General features: G+C 43.2%; 1 protein-coding gene across 2 annotated transcripts in view; it reads left to right on the forward strand.

Annotated features, from left to right (window-relative positions):
- The window catches only part of LOC146991085 (sodium/potassium/calcium exchanger 3-like), a 94509-nt gene that overhangs the window by 52623 nt on the left and 26856 nt on the right, over positions 1-15030 (forward strand). For both annotated transcript variants that reach the window (XM_085804672.1, XM_085803967.1), the window contains exon 3: positions 11846-11922. In XM_085804672.1, coding sequence (XP_085660798.1) covers positions 11846-11922 — 77 coding nt within the window. The remainder of the gene's footprint in view (positions 1-11845; positions 11923-15030) is intronic.

Below are 15030 nucleotides of genomic sequence, written 5' to 3' on the forward strand. Positions count from 1 at the left end.
CAATAATCAGAGGGTTGAATGATTTTTTTTATTTTCGTGTCATGCCACCACTGTGGCCCATCCCATATGGGATTACAAGACACATTTAATGACAAATACAAGAAAAAAGACTAGACAGTCCTTCCTGTTGGTATTACCTGCCACACAGTGTGACACATAAATAAACAATTTAAGATTACTTTCAGTACTCAACGATATATCGCTCTTCATCTCATTGCCCAAGCCTTTTCAAGAAATAAAGAAAATGCAAATATATTCAACTGAAAAAGATGTTTTAGCTTCTCAGCATCGTCTAACCACACAAATTCTGCTATATAAATGTAATCCATTATTATTATTAAAACAAGACATTTGAGGACATCATCTTGTGGTTTGGGAAACACTGATTGACATTTTTCAATATCAATTAAAGCAGAAGTAAGCGATCCGGTCGTTTTGGCTAATGCTGCGTTCCAGGCAGGCTTTTGAAACCGTAAATTACAGCTTCAAGTCACGACTTACGACTTTGTAGCGTTCCAGGCAACCCACTCGTGTTTTTCCGACCTGTTTTACCTGTGAAAGTCACTATAACGGCCACTCGTAACTTACGACCCATGAACTCGTACCAGATCGAACTGGTATGACTTCACAGGTCGGAAAAACACGAGTTACGGGTTGCCTTGAACGCACCATAACGTCTTGTCAGCCGATGGAGTTAGCAGCCCCCGCCCTCATCATGGATCTATTGGTCCTCGTCCCTACGTCACCACATTCACACGCATCCCTTGGCTGCACACACAGCCCTTCATGCCGTTCTCTCTCCTCATTGGATAAAACTTGTAGGATACGAGAAAAGTTTTCTCCTCGGCTCAGAGCAGAGCAGAGTGACTGAGAGACCCGTGTTTCGGTCCAAACACTCTAAGTGATTGCTGTCGGAAGATATAACTATTTAAGACTTATATTAACACAAAAATATCGCTTACATCTGCTTTAATCACATAATCGACAGATTAATTGATAATGAAAATAATGGTTAGTTGCAGCCCTAGTTCAGTTTCCCTGTGTTCTGCTCCGACTGTTGAAGGAAGATTATTGACAAAGCTGTCGAGCTGAGGAAACATCTTCCACACTGGAAGTTTTCTCCTACCTGTATCTCCATCTGAATCTGTCCACATCCCCCAACACACCATTGCCATCATACACCAGGGCACATGTACTTTTTTTTCCCCCCAATCCTCAAACATCATGCATAATGCACTGCATCTCAGCCCGCGCGCTGCATGTAGCACATCAAACGTCATCGCTAATGGCAAGAGCAGCGGCAGCAGTAGCAGGTTAAGGCTAGCAGTCTATTATTTGTGCCCACCTCTCCTTCTGCCACTTAAACACACTCTGCCTCAAGGAGACATTCACTCTGTTGCTATGGAGTTTGTGTTCAGACGGATACAGTTGAGCACACTTTACAGGTCTACTCAGGCAGGAGTGCTGATATTGATGAAACAAGTCAAACTGGAGTGCATTTCTTTGAGCGTGTGACACGTGCACATTTCATCTGCTCAAATTTGGGCAAACTTGCAGTTGTGATCGAATATTTATCAAACATCAATACCTGTGTGAGAACAACCCAGAAAGTAGTTGGTCTGTGTGTCTTTACCTGCATGTCGATTTCAGTGTGTGCTTGCAGTATTTCCCACCGGACTGAAACAGTGGTGGTGGCCAGCGATCCATAAATGCAGCAGTTGCATAAGAAGAGAAGTGAGTGTTGTAGTTGTGAGGGGCAGAAACATTTGGGAAGTGACCTTTCATGCTTTAGGATGGATTATATAGTCATATCGTCCTTGATGCAAGGTTACTGTACTTCAGAAGATCCCTGCATCAGTAAAAACAGTGAACAAACTATTCAATCCAAGAATACTACTTTACATTATGGCTCCTTTTCACCTCCAGTCTGCACATTAAACATATGTAACCTGGTTTAAGTGGGTATAACTTCTGGAAAGTGGTGCATAACATTTACACTAACACAACATTACACACAGGACAAGCTAACTCCTTGCATCTACATTTTAAAACACAAGTGATGTGGGTGTAGATGTTTTCAGTTAATCAGACAAGCCAAATGCTGATATTATGTGATTGGACAGCACGATTGTACTAATAAGGATTTTATTTTCGTTAGCTAAAGGATTGTTAGCCATTGTTTCCTGTACATGTGGGGTATGCTGCTTCCATTGCCATAATCCCTATAGTCATAGGGGTAGGTTTGTTACCTTTAATTGTCGGTGCAAGCTGTTTTTAGATCGGCGGGGCAGAGATGCGAGCTGCTCAGCTAATGCTATGGAGGCTCATGGTATTTCCAGGCTTCCCCTCAAAACTCATAATTTGCCTCGAAAACAACTCCTTCTCGTAACGTTCCATTATTGTGTCATAGCGTGGTGAATGTGCAGGTCACAACTTTGTCGTCGAGAGTGTTTTGGAGTTGTTGGATTGTGTATTTCATGAGCTTTGATGGAAAGCCCAGAAATACCGTGAGCCTCTGTGGCGTTCTAAACACAGCTTGCACAGACAATTGAAGGTAATGAACCTATCCCTAAGACTATGTGGGGATTATGGCAATGGGTGATATCCCAAAATGTTGAAATATCCCTTTAAGTTAAATAGGGAATTATTGAAGTGACTGAGCTGATGCAGCTGCAACAGCACACGAACAAACTCGGTCGGCTCGTCTTCAATGGTTGTGATGAGTTCCCAAGTAGTACTGAGTCTCTCCCCTGTTGTTGTCCTTTGTCTGTTCGCCGTCTCTAATCTTTTTATTTATGTTGTCCATGTTTGTGGCAGGACGCGGGAGTGGTTTAAGTTTAAACCAAAAACACATCTTTCATATTGGCAGGTGGTTTAACAAAAGAGTGCAGTGCAGGGCTCTACTTACTTGAGTAGGTGGTGTTGTCCAGGTAAGTGTAGGGGGAGAAGGGTAAAGGTCATTCAGTGGTCGGCAGGAAGCAGCTGGCTGTTCACTGTGAGGCTGAATTTGTCTGTTTTTGTTTATATTTTTGGTGAAAAATGATTTTATTCAGGACACACTCTGGCCTGTCAATCTGCTTTTTGACAACATCCCATTAAAGGCTGTCAGAGCATCATTCAGTTTCGCATGATTACGTGTTCCTGCTTAAAACACGTAGCAAAGGAGGGACTGTTCATGGATACTGATCGCTGTCTACAGCAGCACTGAATGAATATTATCCACTGATGATGGAATTGTTGCTAACTGCACTCTTTTGTGTATGACCTGAGGCAGGAGGGGAAAACATTTGTGGAATGTGAACACATACATGTTTGAGCCTTGAGCCTCAGACACATACCCAGGCTGTGACTGTAATACCTGAATTTGTAGTTTGGGAAAGGGACATACAAATTTTGTGAAACGATTAGGAAAACCTTGAGAGCAGAAGGAGTCATCAAATTTTTGAACTGGAAATGAGAACATGAATTGATTTTGATTTTTTTTTTTTAAATCAGATAATATTTGAATGAATTTGGCAAATATAAAGTGACAAATGAACAACTGACAGGGGCTATAGGATAAAAGCTGGGAAATACATTTTCATTTCATGAGGCCTGTAGGTTTTCAGTCAGAGACAGTTTGGACCTCCATGGGGCCCTAGGCAAAATCCTGACACCTGTCACCCCAGGGCTCCCACTCCTCTGCCCTTTAAACAGATTGCGCCACCTGTTGGTCTAACTTGCTAGAGTCTGTACAGTACTGGTCGATGGTCCAGCATCTCTAGTAGCAAATAGCAGCACCTGTAAATGACAGATAACAGGAGGCTGCTATTTATTCAGCTCCATCAAATTGGCTGCACTTGTTTTACTTTCATGTAGCTAGGCAGTGATTTAAAGCACCATTGTCATAATATTTGGTGATTTTAATTTAATTTGCCTGTGGGCTTTCCAAGCAAACACCAGCAAACAAAATTCAATCTTTATTCAATATTCATCCATTACTTTCCATTTTGTTCAAGTTCAGTGGTAAAATTATAGAAGCAAGATGCAGATACAGATACAGATACACTGGGTTCACTGTCCTGTCAGCTCAGTAGTAATCTCTCCCACTCCTGTCTTATTGTTTTAAACCTGGAGAGGATCAAACACATGTTTACCTGACTGATGTTCCCACAGTTCATTCTCATTTTTCCTTCTTTTCTCATACCCTGAGGGATAACTCTGCTTCGTCTTGTTAATAACTCACACTAGGCTAAATTATTGACGCAGTGGATACTATATGACATGTGGGAACGGGTCTCCATTATTTTGTGGGCATGTGCATAGTGGTCGTATTGGGCCAACCAGTAGTTTCCAGTCCCATGGCTGGCAGCACCACAGACTTTAGGCTTTAACTTGTTATTTTAAAGTACTATCTATCTATCTATCTATCTATCTATCTATCTATCTATCTATCTATCTATCTATCTATCTATCTATCTATCTATCTATCTATCTATCTATCTATCTATCTATCTATCTATCTATCTATCTATCTATCTATCTATCTATCTTGTAGCATTTCAGTGGCAACTTATGTTTTCCAGTGACATTACCAATCAGTATCAGCACTGGAAAATCACTTAAAAGAAGAGTTGTTTCCATTCCCAAACTGTTCTGGGGACAGTCATGACCACTCAGCCTCTGACTCATATCAAAACTGACCTCCTGTGCTTTCTGTTGTTTTCTTCCAGACTCTCTCTCTCTCTCCCTCTCATTTCCATAATGTTCATGAATAGAGAGACACATTGCACCAGGACGGACACAGCTTTGGCAAATCAGTGCTGAGCGTCTAACTGGTTTGTCAAGGGTGAATATAGTTTAAAGTTTGCTGTGTACAAGCTTCCAAGAGAAGATGAAATAGAGGTGACCGCTGCCGCCTTGCGTCATCGCGCTGCTAAGAAAAGCTGTGTGTGTGTGTGAAAGGCTGTACCCCCTCTTAGAAAGTGCTCAGTGTGTGTGTGTGTGTGTGTGTGTGTGTGAGCGAGCTGTTTAACCTTCAGTCAGGACGGTGTGGCTGCTCAGTGACCAGAGCTCCAGCGTGAACAGAGAGCTCCCAAGAGCCCCTGTTTCTAACTGTGTCAATGTGTGAAGACAAAGTGAGACCTGACGGGGAGAACGTGCGCTCAGTTAACTGTCTGTACATGATGGAGGGATTAAAGAGGAGGGAGGTTAGAGGGTTTGCAGTATGCATGACCACATTAGGCTCAGTGGAGTCTTAACTCGGCTAATTACAGGGATTTACACTTAAAACTACAAATCTCTACAAAACACGTCTCCAGCTCCACATGGACATCACTGAGAGCTGCGGCTCCATTGACTGCTAATCCACTATACACAACCTTTACTGATACCAGTGTACCTGCTGCCTGCATCTACCATTATCATCATGATGCAACACAACTCTCAGTGTTTGGTGCTGATGGTGAGTGCAGAAACAGACTCACAGCACTTATTACTGCCAGGCTGTGTGTTTTACAGTAAAATGGCACATTTACACTTTACAATGATACCAGTAGCAGATTTACCACATTTCTGAAACAGGGTCTTTAATTTGATTGATTCTTGAGCTTTGTAACGTTTCTGGGAACTATTATCTTTGATATTATTAATATCATTTAACCATGTGGAAGGTCTTCAAGCTTTATCAGGTTAACTTATACATGATGAGTAAAATCATTTAAGTTAAAGTATAGTTTAGAATAAGTATTTTTGTATTTATGTATGGACTGTTCCTTTGATTTTATCAGTGTATTTCTTTGTATTAAAGCAGAAGTAAGCGATCCGGCCCTTTTGGCTAACTTCCTGTCAGGGGATGGAGTTAGCAGTCCCCGCCCTCGTCCCTACGTCACCACATGCACGCGCATCGTCCTCAGTCTATGCAACTGCCCCCTTGGAGTGCAAACACAGAGAGGACTGCCCCTTTATGCCGTTCTCTCTCCTCATTGGATAGAGGTTGTAGGATACAAGGAAAGTTTTCTCCTCGGCTTACAGCAGAGCAGAGTGACTGACAGACTCGTGTATCAGACCAAACACTCTATGTAAGTGATTGCTGTCGGAAGATATAACTATTTAAGACTTATATCAACACAGACATTCCGCTTACTTCTGCTTTAATATTTCATACTATATGCACCGTTTTGAAAAGCGATTAGTTTATTATAGACCCCATTAGTCACTGTCTCAGCAGTGACTATTCTTCCTGGGGTCCACAGTTACACTATTACCATTTTTAAAAGTTCATATATGCTCAACCTGAACACATTTATATACATATAAATATACAAATACCTGCATAAGTATTTAACAAAGACAGTTATCCTGAATCAAGCAAGCCAACTGGGTCATGTGTTAATAAAGCAACAACAAACAATACACCAAACTAAACTAGGAAGAAAAGAAGGAAAGGAAACTGGAAGTTTAGACCTGGTGCTGTATGTCTCTAGGGATGGTCTGTAATCTTGTCAGTTGGTACACACTGAAGTATCTCTGTGTAAGTGTAAACTTCTTCAACTCCAATAAAAGGAAGGACAAAGTTTCAGATGCTACAGTGGGCTAAACCCAGGGGTGTTGGTAATTACTATGATCATCACAAGTGGCTTAAACTACAAAACAGAGGCCCAAATAAAGTGGGAAGGATCCTTTAATTGTATCTGTTGAGCGGTGTGACATGGTGAGTGTGTCTCAGGCTCAGACAGAGCTTGGTGCTGTGAGGTGGAACCTCTCAGTGTTCATGTGCATTAAACACCTTGTTTACATAAAGGTTCAGTGGGTTTCTTGTGGGAGTGTGTGGTTCTGCATCACATGCGCACATGTACTTACCTCTCGTGGGAAATTGAGCTTCATGCTTCTTGGAACAGTAATTAGTGGTGTGGGTTTTATCTGCAGGCTCTTTGAAGACTTCAGGAGAGTCAGCGCCGTTCTGATCATTATGTTTTTGTCTTGTCTTATAAATCATCACCTCCTCTGGTGATTTTTTAATGACATTTTTTACTTCAGACAGGAGTGTTGTCTTTTAATTCCTATCATGAGAGCTGTTTGTTGTTTGACTTCACACACTAGCTTGGCATTTTGGCTGGACTGGCTTTGAGTTAGCTAACACTGGCTTGTAACAGTAAATATTAAACACATCCAGCTGTCGCTGTGAGATGGCAGTCTGCTCTGCTGCTCCGTGGCTTTTTACAGGCTGTTCTTCATTGTGTTAAGCTTAAAAAGTTATAGCAGAGGAACAGTGCAGAGGAGGACTGCAGCCACTCAAACACAGCAAGATACTGTGGATGCAAATAGGTCAGCAGAGTAGGAAAAAGGGGGAGAGTGGGAGAAAACACTGGAAGGTAGTCATCTATTCTTTCTACTTATATTTTTCTCTGCAGTGTGTTTTGAAGGACCTGAGAGACTGACATAAGACCAAGAGTAGGTGGAATGATAAACCATTCCTATCTCACAAATGAATTTATTCATTCATTCTTCTCATTACCAGTCACGGTCAGCCTACCTGCCTCTGCAGTGACTATGATGCATTGCAGAGAGTATCCTACACTCCAGAAGATCCATACTACAATGTGTCATCTAGATGGTTCTGATTTCAGCTTTTAAATCTGATTTTACTCTAAAGCAGTGGTTTTCAACCTTGGGGTTGGGACCCCATGTGGGGTCGCCTGGAATTCAAATGGGGTCGCCTGAAATGTCTAATAATTGCTAAAAAAAAAAAAAAAGACTGATAAAAATATTTTTTTAACTAATTATTATTCTTTTTAGAATTATGATTTAAAACACCACACATAATCCTAAACAACTGTATTCTATACTTTCACTTCCTCAAATATAGATTGAGTTATAGAAATATCTGAGCTGGCGCATCTTGTAGAGATGGGATTTATGGCTCTTTGAGGGGAGCCGGATCTTGTTGAGCCGTTCCTTTCAAAGAGCCGTTCAAAAAACTGGCTCATTTGACTGATTTTTTTTATATTTATTAAGTTTTAGGAAGCCAGCCTGGTGGTAACTCATTTTATCTTGGAAATAATGGGGTGAGATTTGGAACAAAATAATACAAAATTAGATATCCCACTAATATCTGAGTTTGCACGCCACTTACGTAGCCAATGGAGCAGCTTCAATTGACTGTTATGAACACACAGAGATGTAAAAAAAAAAAAAAAGAAGAACGGTTCCCAGCTGTGACTCGGTTCCCATCGTTCATGTTAACGAGCCATTCAATAGAATCGGTTCGTTCGTGAACGTCACAACACTAGCATCTTGATTGACGGCCACAATCAATGTGACTACACGTGATAGGGGTTGCCAGAAATTTCTGATGTCAAAATGGGGTCACGAGCCAAAAAAGGTTGGGAACCACTGCTCTAAAGTTTTAAAGGTTGAACTTCGACCATTACTTCAAAACATAATTGCGTCTCTCATAACTGCCAAGATACTGGAGGTTTAGACCTGATGGTGGTGTATGGTCTGGGGTCTGTCAGCTGGTACACACTGAAGTATCTCTACTGTATGTAGAACTGCTGCAGACATGATCAATTGTGATTGTGATCACATTATCCATCACTGTGGGTTGGGCAGGGATGCACCGATCTGGCTTCTTCCGTCCTTGACTTAGCGTATCAGCAGATACTCGATACCGACCTGATGACACTGTTGAATTTATACAGGTCAGTGAAGGCATCAGGCTTGACTTTAACATTACTTTCCCAACTTTGTAAAATGTCGTAGCTCTGTGTTTGTGGTCTACTGCTGACACATGATGTCATAGCCTCACAAACAGAAGACCCCATTATCCAATACCTGATCTATCTGGTCAACATCTGGGCTGATATTCAATCTAAATGTCAGATTGGTGTATCCCTAGTTTAGAACACATGGGTCGCACCTGACATAGGGCGAGGGTGGGCTAGATACAGAACAGGTCGCCAGTGAGACAAACCTCACATTCACACATATGGGCACTTCACCATTTAAAGGGATAGTTCACCCAAAATTGAAATTTCACTCATTATCTACTCAAAAAAATTGAATAAGTCTATTTTTCAAGCTTGTTTGTAGCGGAAGCTCCTCTTCCCAGTTCCCGGTCCAAATTTGACGAACCGGGAAGAGGAGCTTCCGCTGCAAAACAAGCTTGAAATATAGACTTATTTAATTTTTTTCGGGACAGTTTCGCATTTCGGGGCTTCAATACAAGACAGACATTACATATGAGCAGCATGGAGGTATTTGGATGTTTTTTGGTGTGTCTTTTTGTTACGAAGACAGTTGGTATCCATTTGCAACCGTTATATGGACATGCACTGCTACGCCGAGACCCCCTGTAACTCAGAGAAGGCACGGATAACTCTGAAACTTCTCCCAGCCCTTAGTCCACATGAGGGTGAGTAGATAATGAGTGAAATTTCAATTTTGGGTGAACTATCCCTTTAACCCAAAGTGCATGTGTTTGGACTGTGGGTGGAACCCAGAGAGAACCCACACAGGCACATGGAGAGGATACAGAGTCCAGGCCCAGGGTTCAACAGAACCTTCTTGCTATGAGGCAACAGTGCTCAACACTGCAACACTGTGCCACATAAAAACAACAACATTCCAACGAAATGTGTCCACATGTTCACCTGTAAACACACGTCACTGTGATCTGTTCAGTTATCTGTGTAGTAGTAGTAGTAGTAGTAGTAGTAGTAGTGGTAGTGGTGCTAGTATGCTTGTTAGGAGATCAGCTGGCTCTTTGTGGTGCTGTGTCAGTCATGTGACCTTATCACTGAGAGAAAATAATGAACACAGTAACTGTATCTGCAAAACATCTGCCTCTTGGCACTGTCATGGTGGATATGTTAGCATGTTGGCATTAGAATATAGGTCAACACTGCTTTGCTTCATTCACTGACATCATCACACTGAAAAAGTTGACTTGTGCCAAACTGTGTTGATAATGATTTGTACTTGCCTTCACAGTTAAACTACATTATTTGAATCTCACAGATCAGGGCCTGCGCTTTCAGCATTTTAACACACCACATGCTGTCACAGACATTCCCTGGGATCATCACTATTTCATTTGCTTCATTATTTAATTTTCTATTATTTAGCTGTGTTGAGATCCTCCTGGTTAAAACGATGTCACAAGTAGAAGAAGAAGCTTAGAAGCTTTATTGCCATTGCACACCATACAACAAAACTTTGTTTCGCAGCAATTTCTTATAGCAGCCACTGTACCGAGTGCATGAAATATAAAATAAATGTACAGTACTGTGCAAAGGTTTTAGGCAGGTGTGGAAAAAAAGCTGAATGCTTTCAAAGATGGAAGTGTTCATTTTTTTTTCATCAATTAACAAAATGCAGTGAATAAAGAGACAAGAATCCTAAATCAAATCTTTATTTGGTGTGACAACCCTTTGCCTTCAAAACAGCATCAATTCTTCTAGGTAGGTACACCTGCACACAGGTTTTGAAGGACCTGGGCAGATGGATTTTTCCAAATATCTTGGAGCTCCTCAGATCATTCTGTCTCTACATGTAATCTGGAGGATGTGGCCACACCATCACTTCCAGGACTTGTTGTTCTTCTTTATGCTGGTGGTAGTTTTAAATGACACTGGCTGAATGTTTGGGGTTGTTGTGAATAAATTTGGGTCCAATCAGACGCCTCACTGATGGTATTGCATGATATTGCATGATGGATAAGCATTCTGACTTAACAGCATTTTTTTGACACCTGCCTAAAACTTTTGCACAGTACAGTTTATGTATAGAAATATATCCAAAGTATGAAAATCAGAAAAGTGCAAAAAGAGCAGTTATTATAATAGTAAAATCAATAAATATGTATTAAATATGCAGTGCAAAGGAGAACCAAACATACAGTACACCAGCATCTTCTATTTGTTGCGCCACATGTTATTAATCATTAGCATTAGCCCAACTGTCGGCTTTGAGAGCATTGTAGGTGCTGAAATATGAAACAGATGTTAGCAGCGGCCTGTGGGGGGGGGGGGGGGGCTGGTTCGTGTCGGAGGAGGCGATGACAGGGAGGGGGGGGGGACGACGTGACGCCTGAGGAACCAGAGAGTCAAAGGTTCCTCAGCGCCAGGCTGTGGGCACGGGGCAGGACAGGGCTGTCCAAAGCCAGTCAGAGGGGGTAAAATAACTCCACAGCCCCCCCACCCCCCCCTCCTCACCCCTCACCCTCACATCCGCCCCTACTTTTTCACCTCTTTCTGTTTTTCTTCACACTCTCTCCGTCTTGCCAACTTTCCACTTTTCCCTCGGTTTTGCTCTCCCATCTTTCGCTCGCACTCGGCCGCGCTCTCTTGCTCAATTGTTTTCACATTCCCCTGCAAAGGAGAGAGAGAGAGAGAGAGAGCGAGAGAGAGAGAGAGAGAGAGAGGAGTTTGCAAATAGCGGTTAAACTCCCACCACCTTTTCTCTTCTCTTCTTTGCTCTCATCCTACTTCCCATCCTACGTACCCTAAATATCCCTCGCTCTATTTTTACTGTGCTCTCTCTCCTCTTTGCCCTCACTTTGTCCTCCTAACGCTCACTTTTTCCATTTCCCTATTCTCTGGTTGCTCTCGGAGGAATCGCACACAGTCCTTGGAAGGGCACAGTTAGACTGTCACATACTTGGGCTAGGTACTCTCTGGACAAGGCTCCTTGTCAGTACACATGAGTTCAATGGGTTTCTGTGCTCATGGGGTCGACCTCTCTTCGGGGCGTTTTGAAATACGTTCCCTGTGCCCCGCGCTGCTCAAACACACATACATTCACACAAACTCACGTGCTGTATATGAACTATTCTAACCCCATGTTTTTTTTTTGTCTCCTCCAGCTCTGCACGAGTTCCCTACAGACTTGTTCACACACAAGGAGCGAACAGAGGGAGCCGTGGCCCTACATGTTCTGTGTGTAAGTTTGCATTCGCCACGATCTGCATTCATGTCACATCTGTTAACAGCTGAGACTGTCACAACATGCAAAAGATAGGTCTGGTACTACCTTGGCGTTATTGTTAACAAATCCAGTTTTCCTGTGTGCCATAGAACTAGTGTTGCTCAAAAACTATTAAAAACACATCACTGAGCAACAGCGTTGCCCTGGGTGACATGTTACTTCATTAACATGAACATAGGCACTGTAGTTTATTTTGAGCAGATCCCCCACACACACACACACACACTGTCCCGCTGGCACAAATACTCAGTAAAGCAACAAATGTGCATTAATCCACAGCTGGGAAAACAATCCTCAACAGATGCAATATTTACTCCTGTTTTACAAACATTTGTTAAAAACTACAGTCCCCAGATGTTTGAGGAAATGACTGCACTCTTTTTTTCATATGGCTCAGTAATAAAGATTTAAACCTTCAGTAGGAATCAGTCAGACCAGGGCTGAGAGCCACTGTGAGGATGGAAGAGAAGAGTGTGGATAAAGGAACTTTTGGACTGTGATGGTCAAGGACAACCAGAAAGACTTTCTCTAACTGTGGGAACCGCACATGAAGATGATATAACTGAGATTTGTTGACCATATGTTAGAAATACTGAGAGAAAAACAATGATCTTCTTTCAAATGATAGAAAAACAGTAAAAAGGGATTCAAAATCAAATCAGAGATATCATCCTGATTATTCTACACATTCAGCTTCCTTGTCAACATTGCCTACATTACCCTCAATGCAACTAGAGCACTGATGGAAATGTTTCCTTCTAGCCATTCCCTCAGTAACACCATAAGGGAGGGACAGACATTAACCTTTAACTGAAGGATGAAATGACTCTGCAGGTCAAAGGTCAATGTCACAAAAACACTTTTGCTCACAATTGATGTGTCACTGACAAGATTTCACACAAATGTCAAATAGGATGAAACGATGAAGTGATGACATTTTATCTCTGACAGGTCAAAGGTTAACACAAACACAAAAAGTATATTGTTGCCCATTATTCATCATCGCTGTAACTCAGGGACAAAAAAAAGAAGGTTCAGTGCAAATTTCCTGCAGCCTGACTGCCTGGCAGAGGCATACACCCACAAAATGGTAATTCTAGTTCATTAAGTCATAGGATAATTATTGCTCTTCTTTGAAATAAGGCCAAACATGCTGCTAGACATGTAAACCTCCCTGGCAAGAAAACATCAGAAGAGAAGTCTCCTCTCCTCTCCTCTCCTCTCCTCTCCTCTCCTCTCCTCTCCTCTCCTGTCCTCCTCTTCCTTTTCCTCCTCTCCTCTCCTCTCCTCTCCTCTCCTCTCCTCTCCTCTCCTCTCCTCTCCTCTCCTCTCCTCTCCTCTCCTCTCCTCTCCTCTCCTCTCCTCTCCTCCTTTCCTCTCCTCTCCTCTCCTCTCTTCTCCTTCCTCTCCTCTCCTCTCCTCTCCTCTCCTCTCCTCTCCTGTCCTCTCCTCTCCTCTCCTCTTCCTCTCCTCTCCTCTCCTCTCCTCTCCTCTCCTCTCCTCTCCTCTCCTCTCCTCTCCTCTCCTCTCCTCTCCTCTCCTCTCCTCTCCTCTCCCCTCCTCTACTCGTCTCTTCCTCTCCTCCTCTCCTCTCCTCTCCTCTCCTCTCCTCTCCTCCCCTGTCCTCCTCATCCTCTTCATTTTCCTTCTCTTCCTCCTCTTCCTTTTCCTCCTCTTCCTTTTCCTCCTCTCCTCTCCTCTCCTCTCCTCCTCTCTTCCTCTCCTCTCCTCTCCTCTCCTCTCCTCTCCTCTCCTCTCCTCTCCTCTCCTCTCCTCTCAGCGTGTCACCAGTTCAGCACATGCATGAGCAGCCACACTGGCCTCTCCAGCGTGGCCCAGCAGGGGTCAATATGCAAGGTTAAAGTGAAATTCCGGCGTAAGTGTAAACCATGGTCAAACACACCGTAACACCGAGTTAGACCCCCCCTCGAGAGATCAATTTGCCCGACCGCTACATTCACGAGATCCACCAACTTCAGCAAATACCGCAATATCGCCACACACGGCGCTGTCCGGATCCACTGTCTGACCGCAACCAAAACGCCACCATTTGCCCAAAAATAATGCTCAGAACTGCACCAAATGTCATCAATAGTACACACAGGGTCCCAGCACGTAGTACGAGTTGTCAAACATCTGCTAGCTTTGCCTGTTTTCTTTAGCAAGGAGATGCAACTCAACTCACCTACTTCTCCTCCGGGAGCCGCTCGTTGGTGAGGAAGCCCTGACGAGTCGATCACCGAGTGCACCGGAGTTCCGCAGCTCTTAAAAATGCTCATTTGCGCCTATATCGTGGCCAGCACTCGATAATAATAGTTATAAAGTGATATGCAAGATAAAAAAAAAAAACTCTGATTGTATTTCCATGAGGTAATTGTTGATTGAGCTGCGGAACTCCGGTGCACTCGGTGATCGACTCGTCAGGGCTTCCTCACCAACGAGCGGCTCCCGGAGGAGAAGTAGGTGAGTTGAGTTGCATCTCCTTGCTAAAGAAAACAGGCAAAGCTAGCAGATGTTTGACAACTCGTACTACGTGCTGGGACCCTGTGTGTACTATTGATGACATTTGGTGCAGTTCTGAGCATTATTTTGGGCAAATGGTGGCGTTTTGGTTGCGGTCAGACAGTGGATCCGGACAGCGCCGTGTGTGGCGATATTGCGGTATTTGCTGAAGTTGGTGGATCTCGTGAATGTAGCGGTCGGGCAAATTGATCTCTCGAGGGGGGGTCTAACTCGGTGTTATGGTGTGTTTGACCATGGTTTACACTTACGCCGGAATTTCACTTTAAGGCTCCACTAGAGCCCTCTGCTGTCGCTCTAACATGACTGGCACAAAGCATGCAGAATGTTCCAGGACACGATGACCCATGTTGTGTTGTGGGGATGCTGATGGTCTCTGGGGGCTGACTGTAATGGAAGCTCATGCCAGCAGAGCAGCGTCTCCAGGGAACTGTGCTGCACATAAACACAGCATTAAGAATTACCAAATGGAGGATTTTGCCAGTGCACATCTGACATTACAGGCAATGACACTACTTACAGAGCAGCCACCCTCTGAGTTAG

Source organism: Trachurus japonicus, chromosome 1 (genome assembly GCF_045865225.1).
Source record: "Trachurus japonicus isolate A0001 chromosome 1, Traja_1.0".
NCBI lineage: Eukaryota > Metazoa > Chordata > Actinopteri > Carangiformes > Carangidae > Trachurus > Trachurus japonicus.